This window comes from Entelurus aequoreus, linkage group LG13 (assembly GCF_033978785.1).
Source record: "Entelurus aequoreus isolate RoL-2023_Sb linkage group LG13, RoL_Eaeq_v1.1, whole genome shotgun sequence".
NCBI classification, from domain to species: Eukaryota; Metazoa; Chordata; class Actinopteri; order Syngnathiformes; family Syngnathidae; genus Entelurus; species Entelurus aequoreus.
In genome coordinates, this window is record NC_084743.1 from 13,835,923 (window position 1) to 13,855,025 (window position 19,103).

Below are 19,103 nucleotides of genomic sequence, written 5' to 3' on the forward strand. Positions count from 1 at the left end.
TTAAGGAAATCAACATAAAAAACACAATATATACATTATATATAAATATAGATCAATACAGCCTGCAGGGATACAGTCCGTAAGCACACATGATTGTATTTATTTATGTAAAAAAAAAAAATAAAAAAATAAAAATAAAAAAAAATAAAAAAAATAATTAAATACACCCCCCCCCCCCCCCACACACACTGGTCTGTGGGACAAATTTTCAAGCGTTGACCGGTCCGCAGCTACAAAAAGGTTGGGGACCACTGCAGTACAGTATACAGATAATTGGTTGTAAAAGGTAATATACAGTATGTAATATACAGTACAAATGTAATAAAGAGTACAGTATAGAGATAATTGGTAATAAAAGTGCAGTGGATTGCCTTACCTCGTCATAATAGATTCTGAAATCAGTCTTTTTGGCCCTCAGGTCCCACTGTACTATTGTGCCGCTCTCGAAACCCACCAGAAGCTAAAGGGAGAAATGATAAATATCATATTTAAATATCGACAAGATGAAACATATTTTCCGTTATGGAGTGAAATGACCACCAAAACTCCACAAACACAAACATGTTTTTTTTTAACTCACACAAAACTGCTTGAATTGAACAAAAGATCAATTTTCTTCAATGAAAAAATACGTGAAAAAAACAATTTGCAAACAGAAAAGCTATTTTCTGCAAGTAACAAGAACGATTTGCAAGTATAAACACTTGAGGGTTCCAGGTTCGATCCCCGCTTCCCCCTTCCGAGTCACTGCAGTTGTGCCCTTGGGCAAGACACTTTACCCACCTGCGCCCAGTGCCACCTACACCACTTTAAACGTAGCTTAAAGACGTAGATAAGAGGGTCTCACTATGTAAAGTGCTTTGAGTCGCTAGAGAAAAGTGCTATATAAATACAATTCACATAAAGTAAAAAAAAATGTTTTCTTAAAATAAAAACACAACGAGTATAAACAAGCTGCTGAGTCCATTTAAGGTCTTCAGCGCGTCCGTTGTTTGCGCATGGTGCCGTCTGCCAAAAATAAGAAAGAAGAAGAAGCAGGGTGGGGCGTAAAGTGGCGGACAGAGAAGAGGGGAAACAAGCTCAACCTGTAAGTTAACCTGCAAATGTATTTTTATATTTGGAAATTGTTTTTTGATTGAAAAAAATTGTTTTTAAATTCAAGAATTTATGTTTTTGCTTGCAGAAAATTTTATTTTTACTCGCGGATCATTTTTTTTACTTGCGGAAATTTTCTTTTTCTAATCGACGTAAATATATATATTTTTGGATTGCAGAAAATGTTATACTTGCGAATCGTTTTTTGTCTTGCAGACATTTTTGTTTACGTGCCAATCATTGTTTTCTTGCAGACATTTTTTTTACTAGCGACTTTTTTTTAATTGAAGAACATTGATTTTATACTTGCGAATCAATTTTTTACCGGCAGAATTTTCTTTTTTTTTTTACCTGTAACTCGTATGTTTCAATTGAAGAAAATTAATATCATACTTGCAAATCAATTTTTTATTTGCAGAGAGTTTTTTTATTTTTTTTGAAAATAGATTGTTTTAGATAATTATTTTATTTACTTCCGCATTGTTTGTTGGATTAAAGAAAATTGGTTTTATACCTGTGAATCATTTTAATATATGTCCAATTTTTTAATTTTTTTTCATAAGTGTATCGATTTTTAATTGACTTGCGAATTTACTTGCGAATCAATTTTTTATTTGCAGAGAGTTGTTTTTTTAATTTGAAAATCGATTGTTTTAATTCGATTTTTTAAATTTACTTCCGCATTGTTCGTTTAATTGAAAAAAATTGGTTTTATACCTGTGAATCATTTTAATATTTGCCAAAAAATGTTTTTTTTTATAAGTGTATCGATTTTTAATTGAAGAAAATTGTTTGGTTTTTTTTACTTCTGAATCTTGCTTTTTATTTTAACTGTTCTTTATTTTTACTTGCAAAGCGTTTTTTTTAATTGAATACAATTGCATTTTTACTGACAAAGCGTTTTTTTGTGGGTTTTTTTAAAGAAACATTATACTTGCAAAATGTTTTTTTACTATTTTTTTTTTTTTTTTTTAACTTGCAAATCCTTTTTTTATTTGCAGAAAATGAGTTTTTACCAGTGAATCGTTAGGCGTGAGTAAAAATAAGTGTGTTTTTAGAGTTATGGCAATAATTTCACTCCATATTCCATCATGTAAAACCACATAAGGAGCACAGCATGCATTTACTATCTGTTAGAATTTTTTATAATTATTTTTTTGCACAATTAGTTGATAATATGTCATTCTATATTCTATGTATTTGGACATTTATGCTGATCAAGAAAAAAGAAAGAAAGTGGAAAGACGGTCACTGTTGGAGGAAGAAATTGACTTTTTGTATTTTTTTTTTATTAACGTCCAATTTTTTTTGGAGCTTTAATCATGAGCACACTGTGAAAATGTAATGCAAAAGAAAAAAAAAAGATGAGCTCGGACTCCACTTTTAGCTAAACGGTTCATATGTATTCATTCTAGCCATCTTTGTAATGAAATATAAATGACATGATTTTATGAATGTTTCATCACATTTTCAACCGTTGACTCTGCCGTGACGGAGTTTACTTGAAAGGTGCAAACGTCGTAGCTACCATGCAGCTGAAAAAATTAGGCACACTGGATGAGAGGAGAGCAGCGTCGACAGAACTTTATATATATATATATATATATATATATACGACCCCATAAGGGATAAGCGGTAGAAAATGGATGGATGGATATATATATATACATATATATATATAAATATATATATATATATACAGGTATATATATATATATATATATATATATATATATATATATATATATATATATATATATATATATATATATATATATATATATATTATATATATATATATATATATATATATACATATATATATATATATATATATATATATATATATATATATATATATATATATATATATATATATATATATATATATATATATATTTATATATATATATATGTATATATATATATATACACAGTATATATATATATATATATATATATATATATATATATATATATATATGTATATATATATATATACACAGTATATATATATATATATATATATATATATATATATATATATATATATATATATATATATATATATATATATATATATATACAACTTAAATTTAAAGTATACACACACTAGATGTGGTGAAATTACTCTCTGCATTTGACCCATAGCCTTGTTCCACCCCCTGGGAGGTGAGGGGAGCAGTGAGCAGCAGCGGTGGCTGCGCTCGAGAATCATTGTGGTGATTTAACCCCCAATTCCAACCCTTGATGCTGAGTGCCAAGCAGGGAGGTAATGGCTCCCATTTTTATAGTCTTTGGTATGACTCGGCCGGGGTTTGAACTCACGACCTACGTATATATATATATATATATATATATATATATATATATATATATATATATATATATATATATATATATATATACATATATATATATATATATATATATATATATATATATATATATATATATATATATATATATATATATATATATATATATATATATATATATATATATATATATATATATATATATATATACAATACAGGCCAAAAGTTTGGACACACCTTCTCATTTCAATGTGTTTTCTTTATTTTCATGACTATTTACATTGTAGATTGTCACTGAAGGCATTAAAACTATGACACATGTGAAGTGAAAACCATTTCAGGTGACTACCTCTTGAAGCTCATCGAGAGAATGCCAAGAGTGTGCAAAAAAGTAATCACAGCCAAGGGTGGCTATTTTGAAGAAACTTGAATGTTTTCAGTTATTTTGTGAAGTACATAACTCCACATGTGTTCATTCATAGTTTTGATGCCTTCACTGACAATCTACATATACATCATGATATGAGTAACTCATATTGTTCTTTCCAGTTCCAAAATGGTATTCATCTTATTCAAATCACTGCGCTTTAATGCGATGTTAAACCGTATCATTTTGCAATTTAGAAACATAATTTAAGTCTTTAATAAGAACCGCGTCATTAAAGGCTGTTGTGTTATTATAATCAGGCTTAATATTTTTGGCAGCAGAGTAACCATTTAGATTTGCAATCTATTCAGGGGGAAAAAAACAACAACAAAAATCACAGTTTGATCATGGCGGCTAATCAAACGTCTGACTTAATAAGCAACATTTGATTGCTTGTAATTTCCCCGATGAGAAAAAATACACCCAACAGGTTTTTATATTCAGTTAAAAGTCAGTAGTACTTGCAGGACCCATTGTCCGACAGCATCTTGCAAAAGCAGCCTGTAAATTACCTCCAAATTCACTTTTATTTGCTTATTTGCTATTGTGCGTTTGTACCGAGGTGGAAGTTATTCAAACATTGCAAAGATGCTACAATTGAAAAGTAGTTATACTACTTAATAAGCAGCAAAAATGCAGCGCAAACAAAACAAGTGCAGGCAGTTTTTGACAAGGTAGGGGAGCTGGTTATGAATAATAAAACATTATTAACATTAAAACTATAATAGACCAAAAAAAAATAGTAGCACACACAATGCATAAATGATTCGGACAACTTTGCTAGATTTGGACAAGGTGGTCGGTCTGGTTATGAATAATAACATGTTAATAACATAAAAGCTGTACTACTTAAAAACATAAAAACTATAACAACAACAACAACAAAAATGCTGCACAAACCTGCACTAATGTAGCACAAACGAATGGGACGAGTTTGAGGAGAGTTTGACAAGGTGGTGGGTCTGGTTATGAATAATAAAAAAAATAAAAATAAAAATGCAGCACAAACCAGCACAAATGTAGCACAAACGATTGGGACACGTATGGGGAGATTTTGACGAGGTAGTGGGTCTGGTTATGAATAATAAAATAATAACAAAAAATAATTATAATAGACAAAAAAAATGCAGCACAAACGTAGCACAAACGATATATCAAGTAGTATAGTTTTAATGTCATTATTGTTTTATTTATTTATTTTTTGTTTTTATGTTTTCAACTATTGTAGTTTTTCATTTTATAAATATATATATATATATATATATATATATATATATATATATATATATATATATATATATATATATATATATATATATATATATATATATATATATATATATATATATATATATTTATAAAATGAAAAACTACAATAGTTTTTAATAGTTTTAATGTCATTATTGTTTTATTTATTTATTTTTTGTTTTTATGTTTTCAACTATTGTAGTTTTTCATTTTATAAATATATATATATATATATATATATATATATATATATATATATATATATATATATATATATATATATGTATATATATATATATATATATATATATATATATATATATATATATATATATATATATATATATATATATATATATATATATATATATATATATATATATATATATATATATATATATATATATATATGTATATATATATATATATATATATATATATATATATATATATATATATATACATATATATATATATATATATATATATATATATATATATATATATATATATATATATATATATATTTATAAAATGAAAAACTACAATAGTTGAAAACATAAAAACAAAAAATAAATAAATAAAACAATAATGACATTAAAACTATACTACTTGATTACATAACAACTATAATGTTTAAAAAAAAATGTTTGCAGCACAAACCTGCACAAATGTAGCACAAACAAATGGGAAGAGTTTGAGGAGATTTTGTCGAGGTAGTGTGTCTGGTTATGAATAAAAAAACATTATCAACAAAAAAATAATAGACAAATCAAATGCAGCACACACCTGCACAAATGTAGCCCAAACAATTGGGACATATATATAGGAAGATTTTGACAAGTTGACTGGTTACGGCTAATAAAACATTAATAACATAAAAACTATAATAGTTAAAAAACATCAACCAAAACCAAAAAATAAATCAATACAACAATAATAACATAAAAACTATAGTCCTTTATTACATAAAAACTATAATAATTAAAAAATAATTTGCAGCACAAATGTAGCGCGAACAAGTAGGACAAGTTTGAAGAGATTTTGACAAGGTGGTGGGTCTGGTTACGAATAATAAAACATTGATAACAAAGTAATTATAATAGACAAAACAAATGCAGCACAAACCTGCACAAATGTAGCACAAACAATTGGGACATATATCTAGGAATATTTTGACAAGGTAGGGTAGCTGGTTACGGATAATAAATAATTAATAACATAAAAACTATAATAGTTAAAAAACATAAACCAAAACCAAAAAATAAATCAATACAACAATAATAACAACAAACAAAAAATACTACTTTATTACATAAAAACTATAATAATGAAACAAAAATGTTTGCAGCACAAATGTAGCACAAACAAATAGGTCTGGTTACAAATAATAAAACACTAATAACAAAAGAATTATAATAGACAAAACAAATGCAGCACAAACCTACACAAATGTAGCACAAACTACACGTTTGGTGAGATTTTGACAAGGTGGTGGGTCTGGTTATGAATAATAAAACATTAATAACAAAATAATTATAATAGACAAAAGAAATGCAGCACAAACCTGCACAAATGTAGCACAAACCTGCACAAATGTAGCACAAACTACACGTTTGGTGAGATTTTGACAAGGTGGTGGGTCTGGTTATGAATAATAAAACATTAATAACAAAATAATTATAATAGACAAAACAAATGGCAGCACAAACCTGCACAAATGTAGCATAAACCACACGTTTGGTGAGATTTTGACAAGGTGGTGGGTCTGGTTATGAATAATAAAACATTAATAACAAAATAATCATAATAGACAAAAAAAATGCAGCACAAACCTGCACAAATGTAGCACAAACCTGCACAAATGTAGCACAAACTACACGTTTGGTGAGATTTTGACAAGGTGGTGGGTCTGGTTATGAATAATAAAACATTAATAACAAAATAATTATAATAGACAAAACAAATGCAGAACAAACCTGCACAAATGTAGCACAAACTACACGTTTGTTGAGATTTTGACAAGGTGGTGGGTCTGGTTATGAATAATAAAACATTAATAACAAAATATTTATAATAGACAAAACAAATGCAGCACAAACCTGCACAAATGTAGCACAAACCTGCACAAATGTAGCACAAACTACACGTTTGGTGAGATTTTGACAAGGTGGTGGGTCTGGTTACGAATAATAAAACAATAATAACAAAATAATTATAATAGACAAAACAAAGGCAGCACAAACCTGCACAAAAGTAGTACAAACAATTGCGACATATATATAGGAATATTTTGACATGGTAGGGGAGCTGCTTACGGATAATAAATAATTAATAACATAAAAACTATAATACTTAAAAAACAAAAACAAAAAAACAAAAATTAAATAAATATAACAATAATAACAAAAAAAACTATACTACTTTATTACATAAAAACTATAATAATTAAACAAAAACGTTTGCAGCATAAATGTAGCACAAACAAATAGGACAAGTTTGGTGAGATTTTGACAAGGTGATGGGTCTGGTTTCGAATAATAAAACATTAATAACAAAATAATTATAATAGACAAAACAAATGCGGCACAAACCTGCACAAATGTAGCACAAACTACGCGTTTGGTGAGATTTTGACAAGGTGGTGGGTCTGGTTATGAATAATAAAACATTAATAACAAAATAATTATAATAGACAAAACAAATGGCAGCACAAACCTGCACAAATGTAGCACAAACCACACGTTTGGTGAGATTTTGACAAGGTGGTGGGTCTGGTTATGAATAATAAAACATTAATAACAAAATAATTATAATAAACAAAAAAATGCAGCACAAACCTGCACAAATGTAGCACAAACCTGCACAAATGTAGCACAAACTACACGTTTGGTGAGATTTTGACAAGGTGGTGGGTCTGGTTTTGAATAATAAAACATTAATAACAAAATAATTATAATAGACAAAACAAATGCAGCACAAACCTGCACAAATGTAGCACAAACCTGCACAAATGTAGCACAAACTACACGTTTGGTGAGATTTTGACAAGGTGGTGGGTCTGGTTACGAATAATAAAACATTAATAACAAAATAATTATAATAGACAAAACAAATGCAGCACAAACCTGCACAAATGTAGCACAAACAATTGGGACATATATATAGGAATATTTTGACAAGGTAGGGGAGCTGCTTACGGATAATAAATAATTAATAACATAAAAACTATAATACTTAAAAAACAAAAACAAAAAAACAAAAATTAAATAAATACAACAATAACAAAAAAAACTATACTACTTTATTACATAAAACTATAATAATTAAACAAAAACGTTTGCAGCACAAATGTAGCACAAACAAATAGGACAAGTTTGGTGAGATTTTGACAAGGTGATGGGTCTGGTTTCGAATAATAGAACATTAATAACAAAATAATTATAATAGACAAAACAAATGCAGCACAAACATGCACAAATGTAGCACAAACTACACGTTTGGTGAGATTTTGACAAGGTGGTGGGTCTGGTTAAGAATAATAAAACATTAATAACAAAATAATTATAATAGACAAAACAAATGCAGCACAAACATGCACAAATGCAAACATTTTTTAAAAAAGCATATGATACGATAATAAAAAAAACGATACCGATATTTTCCGATATTACATTTTAAAGCATTTATGACTACATCTGTAGTTATGAATAATAAAACATTAATAACAAAATAATTATAATAGACAAAACAAATGCAGCACAAACTTGCACAAATGTAGCACAAACCTGCACAAATGTAGCACAAACTACGCGTTTGGTGAGATTTTGACAAGGTGGTGGGTCTGGTTATGAATAGGGATGTCCGATAATGGCTTTTTGCCGATATCCGATATTCCGATATTGTCCAACTCTTTAATTACTGATACCGATATCAACCGATACAGATATCAACCGATACCAATATCAACCGATACGATACATACAATCGTGGAATTAACGCATTATTATGCCTATTTTGGACAAGCAGGTATGGTGAAGATAAAGTCCTTTTTAAAAAAATAAATAAAATAAAATAACATCAATAAATTAAAAAACATTTCTTGAATAAAAAAGAAAGTAAAACAACATAAAAACAGTTACATAGAAACTAGTAATGAATGAAAATGAGTAAAATGAAGTGTTAAAGGTTAGTACTATTAGTGGACCAGCAGCACGCACAATCATGTGTGCTTACGGACTGTATCCCTTGCAGACTGTATTGATATATATTGATATATAATGTAGGAAGCAGAATATTAATAACAGAAAGAAACAACCTTTTTGTGTGAATGAGTGTGAATGGGGGAGGGAGATTTTTTGTGTTGCTGCACTAATTGTAAGTGTATCTTGTGATTTTTATGTTGATTTAATTTAAAAAAAAAAAAAAAAAAAAAAAAATTTTTAAAGCATACGATACGATAATAAAAAAAACGATACCGATATTTTCCGATATTACATTTTAAAGCATTTATGACTACATCTGTAGTTATGAATAATAAAACATTAATAACAAAGTAATTATAATAGACAAAACAAACTTGCACAAACTTGCACAAATGTAGCACAAATGTAGCACAAACTACGCGTTTGGTGAGATTTTGACAGGGTGGTGGGTCTGGTTATGAATAGGGATGTCCGATAATGGCTTTTTGCCGATATCCGATATTCCGATATTGTCCAACTTTTTAATTACTGATACCGATATCAACCGATACCGATATCAACCGATACGATACATACAATCGTGGAATTAACACATTATTATGCCTATTTTGGACAAGCAGGTATGGTGAAGATAAAGTCCTTTTTAAAAAAATAATAAAATAAGATAAATAAATTAAAAAACATTTCTTGAATAAAAAAGAAAGTAAAACAATATAAAAACAGTTACATAGAAACTAGTAATGAATGAAAATGAGTAAAATGAACTGTTAAAGGTTAGTACTATTAGTGGACCAGCAGCACGCACAATCATGTGTGCTTACGGACTGTATCCCTTGCAGACTGTATTGATATATATTGATATATAATGTAGGAAGCAGAATATTAATAACAGAAAGAAACAACCTTTTTGTGTGAATGAGTGTAAATGGGGGAGGGAGGTTGTTTGTGTTGCTGCACTAATTGTAAGTGTATCTTGTGATTTTTATGTTGATTTAATTAAAAAAAAAAAAAAAAAAAGCATACGATACGATAATAAAAAAAACGATACCGATATTTTCCGATATTACATTTTAAAGCATTTATGACTACATCTGTAGTTATGAATAATAAAACATTAATAACAAAATAATTATAATAGACAAAACAAATGCAGCACAAACCTGCACAAATGTAGCACAAACTACGGGTTTGGTGAGATTTTGACAGGGTAGTGGGTCTGGTTATGAATAGGGATGTCCGATAATGGCTTTTTGCCGATATCCGATATTGTCCAAATCTTTAATTACTGATACCGATATCAACCGATACCGATATCAACCGATACGATACATACAATCGTGGAATTAACACATTATTATGCCTATTTTGGACAAGCAGGTATGGTGAAGATAAAGTCATTTTTTAAAAAAATAAATAAATAAAATAAGATAAATAAATTAAAAAACATTTTTTGAATAAAAAAAGAAAGTAAAACAATATAAAAACAGTTAGATAGAAACTAGCAATGAATGAAAATGAGTAAAATTAACTGTTAAAGGTTAGTACTATTAGTGGAGCAGCAGCACGCACAATCATGTGTGCTTACGGACTGTATCCCTTGCAGACTGTATTGATATATATCGATATATAATGTAGGAACCAGAATATTAATAACAGAAAGAAACAACCCTTTTGTGTGAATGAGTGTGATTGGGGGAGGGAGATTGTTTTTTGTGTTGCTGCACTAATTGTAAGTGTATCTTGTGATTTTTATGTTGATTTAATTTAAAAGAAAAAAAAAAAAAAAAAAAAAAGATACGATACGATAAAAAAAAAACAACGATACCGATATTTTCAGATATTACATTTTAAGCATTTATGACTACATCTGTAGTTTCGAATAATAAAACATTAATAACAAAATAATTATAATAGACAAAACAAATGCAGCACAAACAACTAGGACACATACTATATGGGGTGGTCGGGGGTCTACTTATGAATCCATCCATCCATTTTCTACCGCTTATCCCATTAAAAAACATTAATAACAAAACAACAATAACAGCACAAACGTATCACAAACTAGCGTCATTATTTTAATATATGCGGTCCTCTCCAAGGTTTCTCATAGTCCTTCGCATCGACGTCCCACTGGGGTGAGTTTTTCCTTGCCCTTATGCGGGCTCTGTACCGAGGATGTCGTTGTGGCTTGTGCAGCCCTTTGAGACACTTGTGATTTAGGGCTATATAAATAAACATTGATATGTTTGTCCTATTTAATGGGCGCCACCTTCACACAGGTGACATGCAACAATTCGATGTCCGGTGCAGCTGTGAGCGCGTTTCTCGGTTTTACGTCTTCACAGCTCGTCGAGTGTGATTTTCCCCGGCGGCTCTGGAATCCGTCGGGAAAAATCGATGCGCTTGTCAATGACCTCTTTTGCAGCCGTCGCCACCCGCCACTTTTCTCATCCGTTTGTCTGCAGCCTGACCCTCGAACAACACAACTTAATGGGGGTTGCGTATAGACAGCGGGCGAGCGAGCGAGAGAGAGAGAGACACACAAAGTATGTACGAAAGAACGTCTGATTAGTGATCCGAGGAGAAAAAAGTATTACCACCATGCTGTGCAAAAAAAAAAAACATAAAGTGAGGTGTTGCTGCTTTTTATCGGCCTTTATTTATCCTCACCTTGCCTTCATCCTTCGGGCTGTCACTCAAATGGACGACAGGTCCCGGATGAGTTTTAGTCGATCTGGAAAGAGAAAGAAAAAGTGGTAAATCCATGACGTGACTGGGTGGAATGACATTTACTGACAGAGGTGAGAATCTGTTGCAATTATGTTCATTGCATTATGGAGAAAGAAGCTGAGCAAGCAAAGAAGAAAGTTGTCGGTGCGAAGCGTCTATTTTGCGAGGGAAGTCAGCAGCAACACGTACACAGCCGGCGCTTCTTTGTTTACATTCCCGAAAGATGCAGTCAAGATGGAAGAACTCGGACAACAGAGACTCTTACCAGGAGGACTTTGATTTGGATACACAGTCGCGATACCGTGAGTACACAGCTGCGCTTCCAAACATTTGATCGCTTGCTATAACTAGCTCGAGCTAGTAGCTAGGAGCTAGCATTAGGATTAATTTGTGGCATATTAAATATAAACCTGGTTGTGTTGTGGCTAATAGAGTATATATATATGTCTTGTGTTTATTTACTGTTGTAGTCATTCCAGGGCCGGCCCGTGGCATAGGCCGTATAGGCAAATGCTAAGGGCGCCGACCATCAGGGGGCGCCACGCCAGTGCCACAAATGTTGGAGGAAAAAAAACAAACAAACAAAAAAAAGTTGGTACTATTATTTCTAAATACATAAAATAATCCCACGTTAATTAAAATGCAAAGTAAAGCCTATTTAATAGAAATATTATTTGTTACAACATTACGCCCCCCCCTCCCCCGGCACGGTGCGCCCCCTCCCTTTCCATATCATGACTCTTTTTGGACGTCACCACATCAAAAAATCAACACAAGATGTCAAAACGGCCAAAACTGTCAGGTGCCCAGGGAAGAAAAAAAGAGAAAAGAAGAGGAGAAACGAGAAAAAGACAGAGGTAGCAGGTAGGTAACGTTAGCCTACATGAAATTATTTGTCTGTTACAGAATGTGATAGTAACCTGGCTTTTTAGCATTAAGCTAATGTTACATGATTCGGCAATTGCTAATCAATAAATAGCTAGTTCTGTTTTAACGTTGGGTTAATATTGTGGAGGGGGCTAAATTGTTATGGAAAATAATAATGTAACGTTAGGTAATTACAGTATTCCTTGGTGTACAGTAATTTGTAAGTCATTCTAGTTAATGCAATATTAAAAAGCACAAATAGAGAACTCTGTAGGATCCCCTTTTTTTGTAATATAGTTGTTAAAGTCATACTGGTTTGATATCTTGTTTTGTGCAGTGCCCTATTTATATTGTATTTTTAATTTATTTTATGCAACTCGTTGACACGTTTTATTTTGTGTTTATGTATGTAAAACATATTGTATTTCATATGTTCATTTTTTATTTTTTGTATTCATTTATTTATCCATATTTTTTTAAATCTTGTTAACTATTCTGATTGTTAATTTGCTTTCTTTAAGTAAAAAAAAAAGGTCAAAGACAAAGCTGTTCGGTTTCTTGTGAGTATATACACTTCACTGCCGATGTGGGGGGGGGGGGCGCCACCTAAAATCTTGCCGAGGGCGCCAGATTGGTTAGGGCCGGGCCTGAGTCATTCCCAGCTGAATATCAGGTCCCACCCGTGCGTTTCCAAACATTTGCTTGCCAGTACGTGCGTGTCACGTACGTAACTTTGATTAAATATATAAGCTTTATGAACCTTGGGTTAGGTGAACGGTTCTTTGGGCTGAGTGAGTGCGTGTGTTGTGCAGGTGTTTGAATTGTATTGGCGGGTTTTATGGACGGGATCCCGTCCATATTACCCGCTCGAGCTATAACTAGCTCGAACTAGTAGCTAGGAGCTAGCATAACAAACACCTAGGTGTTTTTATGCGGGATTAATTTGTGGCATATTAAATATAAGCCTGGTTGTGTTGTGGCTAATAGAGTATATATATGTCTTGTGTTTATTTACTGTTGTAGTCATTCCCAGCTGAATATCAGGTCACCCCCGGCTCTCACAGCATCTTCCCTATCTGAATAGCTTCAACTCCCCACTAGTCCTTCACTTGCACTTTACTCATCCACAAATCTTTCTTCATCCTCGCTCAAATTTTATTTTAAAAACCAATACAATTAATTAAAAAAAAATATATACATATAGACCGCCACTCAGTCTTGATCCCGGTGAACCCAAAGAGTTTTGGTCAAAAAAATATAAAAAATGTGTCATTATTTAGTATTATTATTATTATTATTATTATTATTCAAAATTTAAATCTCTAGATCAGGGGTCACCAACCTTTTTGAAAGCAAGAGCTACTTCTTGGGTATTGATTAATGCGAAGGGCTACCAGTTTGATACACATTTAAATAAATTGCCAGAAATAGCCAATTTGCTCAATTTACCTTTGACTCTATGTTATTATTAATAATTAATGATATTTACACTTAATTGAACGGTTTAAAAGAGGAGAAAACACGAAAAAAAATGACAATTAAATTTTGAAACATAGTTTATCTTCAATTTCGACTCTTTAAAATTCAAAATTCAACCGAAAAAAAAGAAGAGAAAAACTAGCTAATTCGAATCTTTTTGAAAATATTAAAAACATTTTTTTATGGAACATCATTAGTAATTTTTCCTGATTAAGATTAATTTTAGAATTTGGATGACATGTTTTAAATAGGTTAACATCCAATCTGCACTTTGTTAGAATATATAACAAATTGGACCAAGCTATATTTCTAACAAAGACAAATCATTATTTATTCTAGATTTTCCAGAACAACATTTTTAAAAGAAATTCAAAAGACTTTAAAATAAGATTTAAATTTGATTCTACGGATTTTCTAGATTTGCCAGAATAATTTTTTTGAATTCTAATCATAATAAGTTTGAAGAAATATTTCACAAATATTCTTCGTTGAAAAAACAGAAGCTAAAATGTAGAATTAAATTAAAATTTATTTATTATTCTTAACAATAAAAAAAATAAATTTACTTGAACATTGATTTAAATTGTCAGGAAAGAAGAGGAAGGAATTTAAAAGGTAAAAAGGTATATGTGTTTAAAAATCCTAAAACCATTTTTAAGGTTGTATTTTTTTCTCTAAAATTGTCTTTCTGAAAGTTATAAGAAGCAAAGTAAAAAAAATTATGAATTTATTTAAACAAGTGAAGACCAAGTCTTTAAAATATTTTCTTGGATTTCCAAATTCCATTTGAGTTTTGTCTCTCTTAGAATTAAAAATGTCAGGCAAAGCGAGACCAGCTTGCTAGTAAATAAATACAATTTAAAAAATAGAGGCAGCTCACTGGTAAGTGCTGCTATTTGAGCTATTTTTAGAACAGGCCAGCGGGCTACTCATCTGGTCCTTACGGGATACCTGGTGCCCGCGGGCACCGCGTTGGTGACCCCTGTTCTAGATCAACAGTAGGTCTATCTGTCAAAAAAATGTTTTTAAACATTTAAGTTGTATGCCCTTTTTGTCAAAGAAAACCCAGGTTTTTTATGGAAAAAAACCCACCAAATATGCAATATTTTCCCCCAATTACATTTTAAAGTAGAATGTTTGAGATTATAAAATAATTGGAGCCTTAAAAAGGTCAATAACTCATAGCAACATTGACATTTTTTGAGCAATGACACACGCAAAAAAAAAAAAATCCCACTAAAATGATTGGGGATCCAAAAGGGTCCTACTCATTAAAGTGTTAAAAAATAAATCATACTTTTTTTTTTTTTACTGATTACTTTTAGCACAATAATCTCGAGATCAGCTTCAGATCTGTTGTTTATGTTTTTTGTTTGTTCGTTTTAGGCCTTTCTTTTAAAAAAACAACAGCTCAGTTTTTTATATGGCAAACACAAAATATGCAACATTTTCCCCCAAAGAATATCTCAAAGTGGAATATTTAATGTGACGTAATTGGAGCCTTGGATAGGTCAATAATTCATAATGACGTTGATTTTGATTAAATATTATTTTTTAAAGACAGAAACAGCCTGCATGGTAGCTTTGTGTTATTAGAGTCAACATTGCAACATTTTCTTGTTACATTTCACCTATTTGCTCTTTTATACCACGTTTCTTTGGGTTTTTTTTAATCGTATTTTTAGAATGTGTCGTGGGGCCGTTAAAAAATGACCTGCGGGCCGCAAATGGCCCCCGGGCCGCACTTTGGACACCCCTGCTCTGAAGGCTTAGTGGCCACATGCGTGGACCGCACCTTTTAGCTCTCATTTCCAAAATTGTGTACACTACTGAATTGGGGTCTTATGGCCACTTATGTGGACACTTACACTGCCATCTGGTGGTGTCAGAAAAGTATAACATACAATGGAATTTTGAAAAAAAAGTGTAAAAATAAGAATTAGCATGTCACTAAACATGACGTACACGTTTGTGTACTTATGGACTAAGTACATCATATCAAAAGATGATTCTTAGTTTTTATTCTAATTAGGGTCCAATAAGCCCAAATAGCAAAGGTAGCCACATGCGTGGACAGCACCTTTTAGCTCTCATTTCCAAAATTGTGTACACTACTGAATTGGGGTCTTATGGCCACTTATGTGGACACTTATACTGCCCTCTTGTGGTGTCAGAAGAGTATAAAATACAATGGAATTTTGAAAAAAAAAAAGTGTAAAAATAAGAATTAGCATGTCACTAAACATGACGTACACGTTTGTGTACTTATGGACTAAGTACATCATATCAAAAGATGATTCTTAGTTTTTATTCTAATTAGGGTCCAATAAGCCCAAATAGCAAAGAGAAATACAATAAAAACATGTAAACAAACAGCTCGGGCCTTAAGGGGTTAAAATAAAGTAGCATAGTAGGCCAAAGTACTCATTAAAAACAAAGCAGAGGTTTCATTTAACACGTATAGTTAATATTTTGGCTACCGGAACATTGCCCACAGTTTGAACGGTAACACTGTGTCTGGATATTTAATGAAGTGGCTCGTTAGATGGAGCCCACCCCACAATAGAGTACACTAGCGTAGTAGGCCCAATTATACATTAAAAACATGGCAGAGGTTGTTGTTTTTTAACAGGTACATGTAATATTTTAGGCAACACTGACATTACACACAGTTTGAACGGTAACACTGTGTCTGGATATTTAATGAAGTGGCTTGTTAGATGGAGCCCACCCCACAATAGAGTACACTAGCGTAGTAGGCCCAATTATACATCAAAAACATGGCAGAGGTTGTTGTTTTTTAACAGGTACATGTCATATTTTAGGCAACACTGACATTACACACAGTTTGAACGGTAACACTGTGTTTGAATACAGGAAAATAATCAAGTGATTTTTTTTTGGCACGGTTTGAGGAATACTAGTAGAGGATATTGGGGTGATATCAGCAAAAAAACACAAATCGGATGATAGCAGTTTTCATGTAAATCTTCTGTTTACTTGTCCACACAATGTTGGTCTTGTCTTGTAGTTGAAGTTATGTATAAAAGGTAAACTTCAGAAAGCTAGGTGCTAATGTTGAATACTTTAGTAATCTCTAAAAGCACAATTTGAATCAAAGTGCTTGAGTGTGCTGCTTTTTATTCACTGCATTGGTTTGTTGTTTTTGTGGTCGAAAATAAGACTTTTTTATGGCCCTCATGCATTCCTAGGGCCCACCGGAGATGTCTCCAAAAGCCCACCTTCTCGGGAAATAGATTGCTGAGATGTCGGTTGATCACTAATTTGTATCGCATTTGTCTTTTGGCCAAAGGTCGCTCGGCAAATGGGTTTCTCTTGTGATGTTTAATCAAGACATTCCTGGTGTGGCGAACACCCGAATCAGAGGAAGTGTGTGTTGCTCATTTCTCCTTCCTCTGAGTGTTATTGAGGACTGGAAATCAGCTTCAACCTTAACAAAAACGCACTTTAGTGCCAATGAAAAAAACACTACAGTCAATCACCCTCCGTCTTTACAAAAATCACACTTTAGTGCCAATCAAACGTTTAATTGTTTTGGAAAAACGCACTTAAGTGCCATTGAAAATTCAAAATAGGCTTCAATCTGAACAAATATGCATTTTAGTGCCAGTTATACAAATTTAAACCGCCTTCAATGTTCACACAAACCCGTCTTAGCGTGGAAAACACACTTTAGCGCCTTTGAAAAGTCTTTACAAAAACGCACTTTTAGTGCCAAATAAATGTCAAATTGTCAGTGTTTACGAAAACACACTTAAGTGCCATTGGGAATTCTAAATTGGCTTCAATCTGTGCAAAAATGCATTTTAGTGCCAATTAGAAAACTTTAAACTGCCTTCAATGTTTTTCACACAAACCCGTCTTAGCGTCGAGAACACATTTCTTTAGAAAAACGCACTTTAGTGCCAAATAAACGTTACATTGTCTTCAGTGTTTGCAAAAATGCACTTAAGTGCCATTGAAAATTCTAAATTTTCTTCAATCTTTACAAAAATGAACTTTATTGCCAATTAGAAAACTCTAAACCGCCTTCAATGTTCATACAAACCCGTCTTAGCGTCGAAAACTCACTTTAGCGCACACTTCGGTGCCAAATAAATGTTAAATTGTCTTCAGTGTTGACGAAAAGGCACTTAAGTGCCATTGAAAATTCTAAATTGGCTTCAGTCCTTACAAATATGCATTTTAGTACAAATTACAAAACGTTAAAACGCCTTCAATGTTCACACACACCCATTGAAAACGCACTTAAGCGCCATTGAAAACACTTTTAACTGTTTTACTGTCTTTACAAATATGCATTTTAGTGCTTATTAGAAACAATTCAACCGCCTTCAATGTTCACACAAACCCGTCTTAGCGTTGAAAACACATTTCTTTACAAAAACACACTTTAATGCCAAATAAACGTTAAAAAGTTTTCAGTTTTTGCAAAAACACACTTAAGTGCCATTGGGAATTCTAAATTGGCTTCAATCTGTGCAAAAATGCATTTTAGTGCCAATTAGAAAACTTTAAACCGCTTTCAATGTTTTTCACAAAAACCGGTCTTGGCGTCGAGAACACATTTCTTTACAAAAACGCACTTTAGTGCCAAATAAACTTTAAAATGTCTTCAGTGTTTACGAAAACACACTTAAGTGCCATTGGGAATTTTAAATTGGTTTCAATCTTTACAAACAAGCATTTTAGTGCCAATTAGAAAACTTT

At 31.5% G+C, this 19,103-nt stretch overlaps 2 protein-coding genes across 9 annotated transcripts in view; one reads left to right on the forward strand and one right to left on the reverse strand.

Moving 5' to 3' along the window:
- Positions 1–19,103, forward strand: part of stxbp5l (syntaxin binding protein 5L) — a 516,749-nt gene that overhangs the window by 243,578 nt on the left and 254,068 nt on the right. The window lies entirely within an intron of this gene.
- LOC133663672 (syntaxin-binding protein 5-like) overlaps positions 1–19,103 on the reverse strand; it is a 61,334-nt gene that overhangs the window by 27,282 nt on the left and 14,949 nt on the right. The window contains exons 2-3 of the mRNA XM_062068357.1: positions 11,967–12,030; positions 377–460 (exon numbers count right to left, since the gene is read on the reverse strand). Coding sequence (XP_061924341.1) covers positions 377–460; positions 11,967–12,030 — 148 coding nt within the window. The remainder of the gene's footprint in view (positions 1–376; positions 461–11,966; positions 12,031–19,103) is intronic.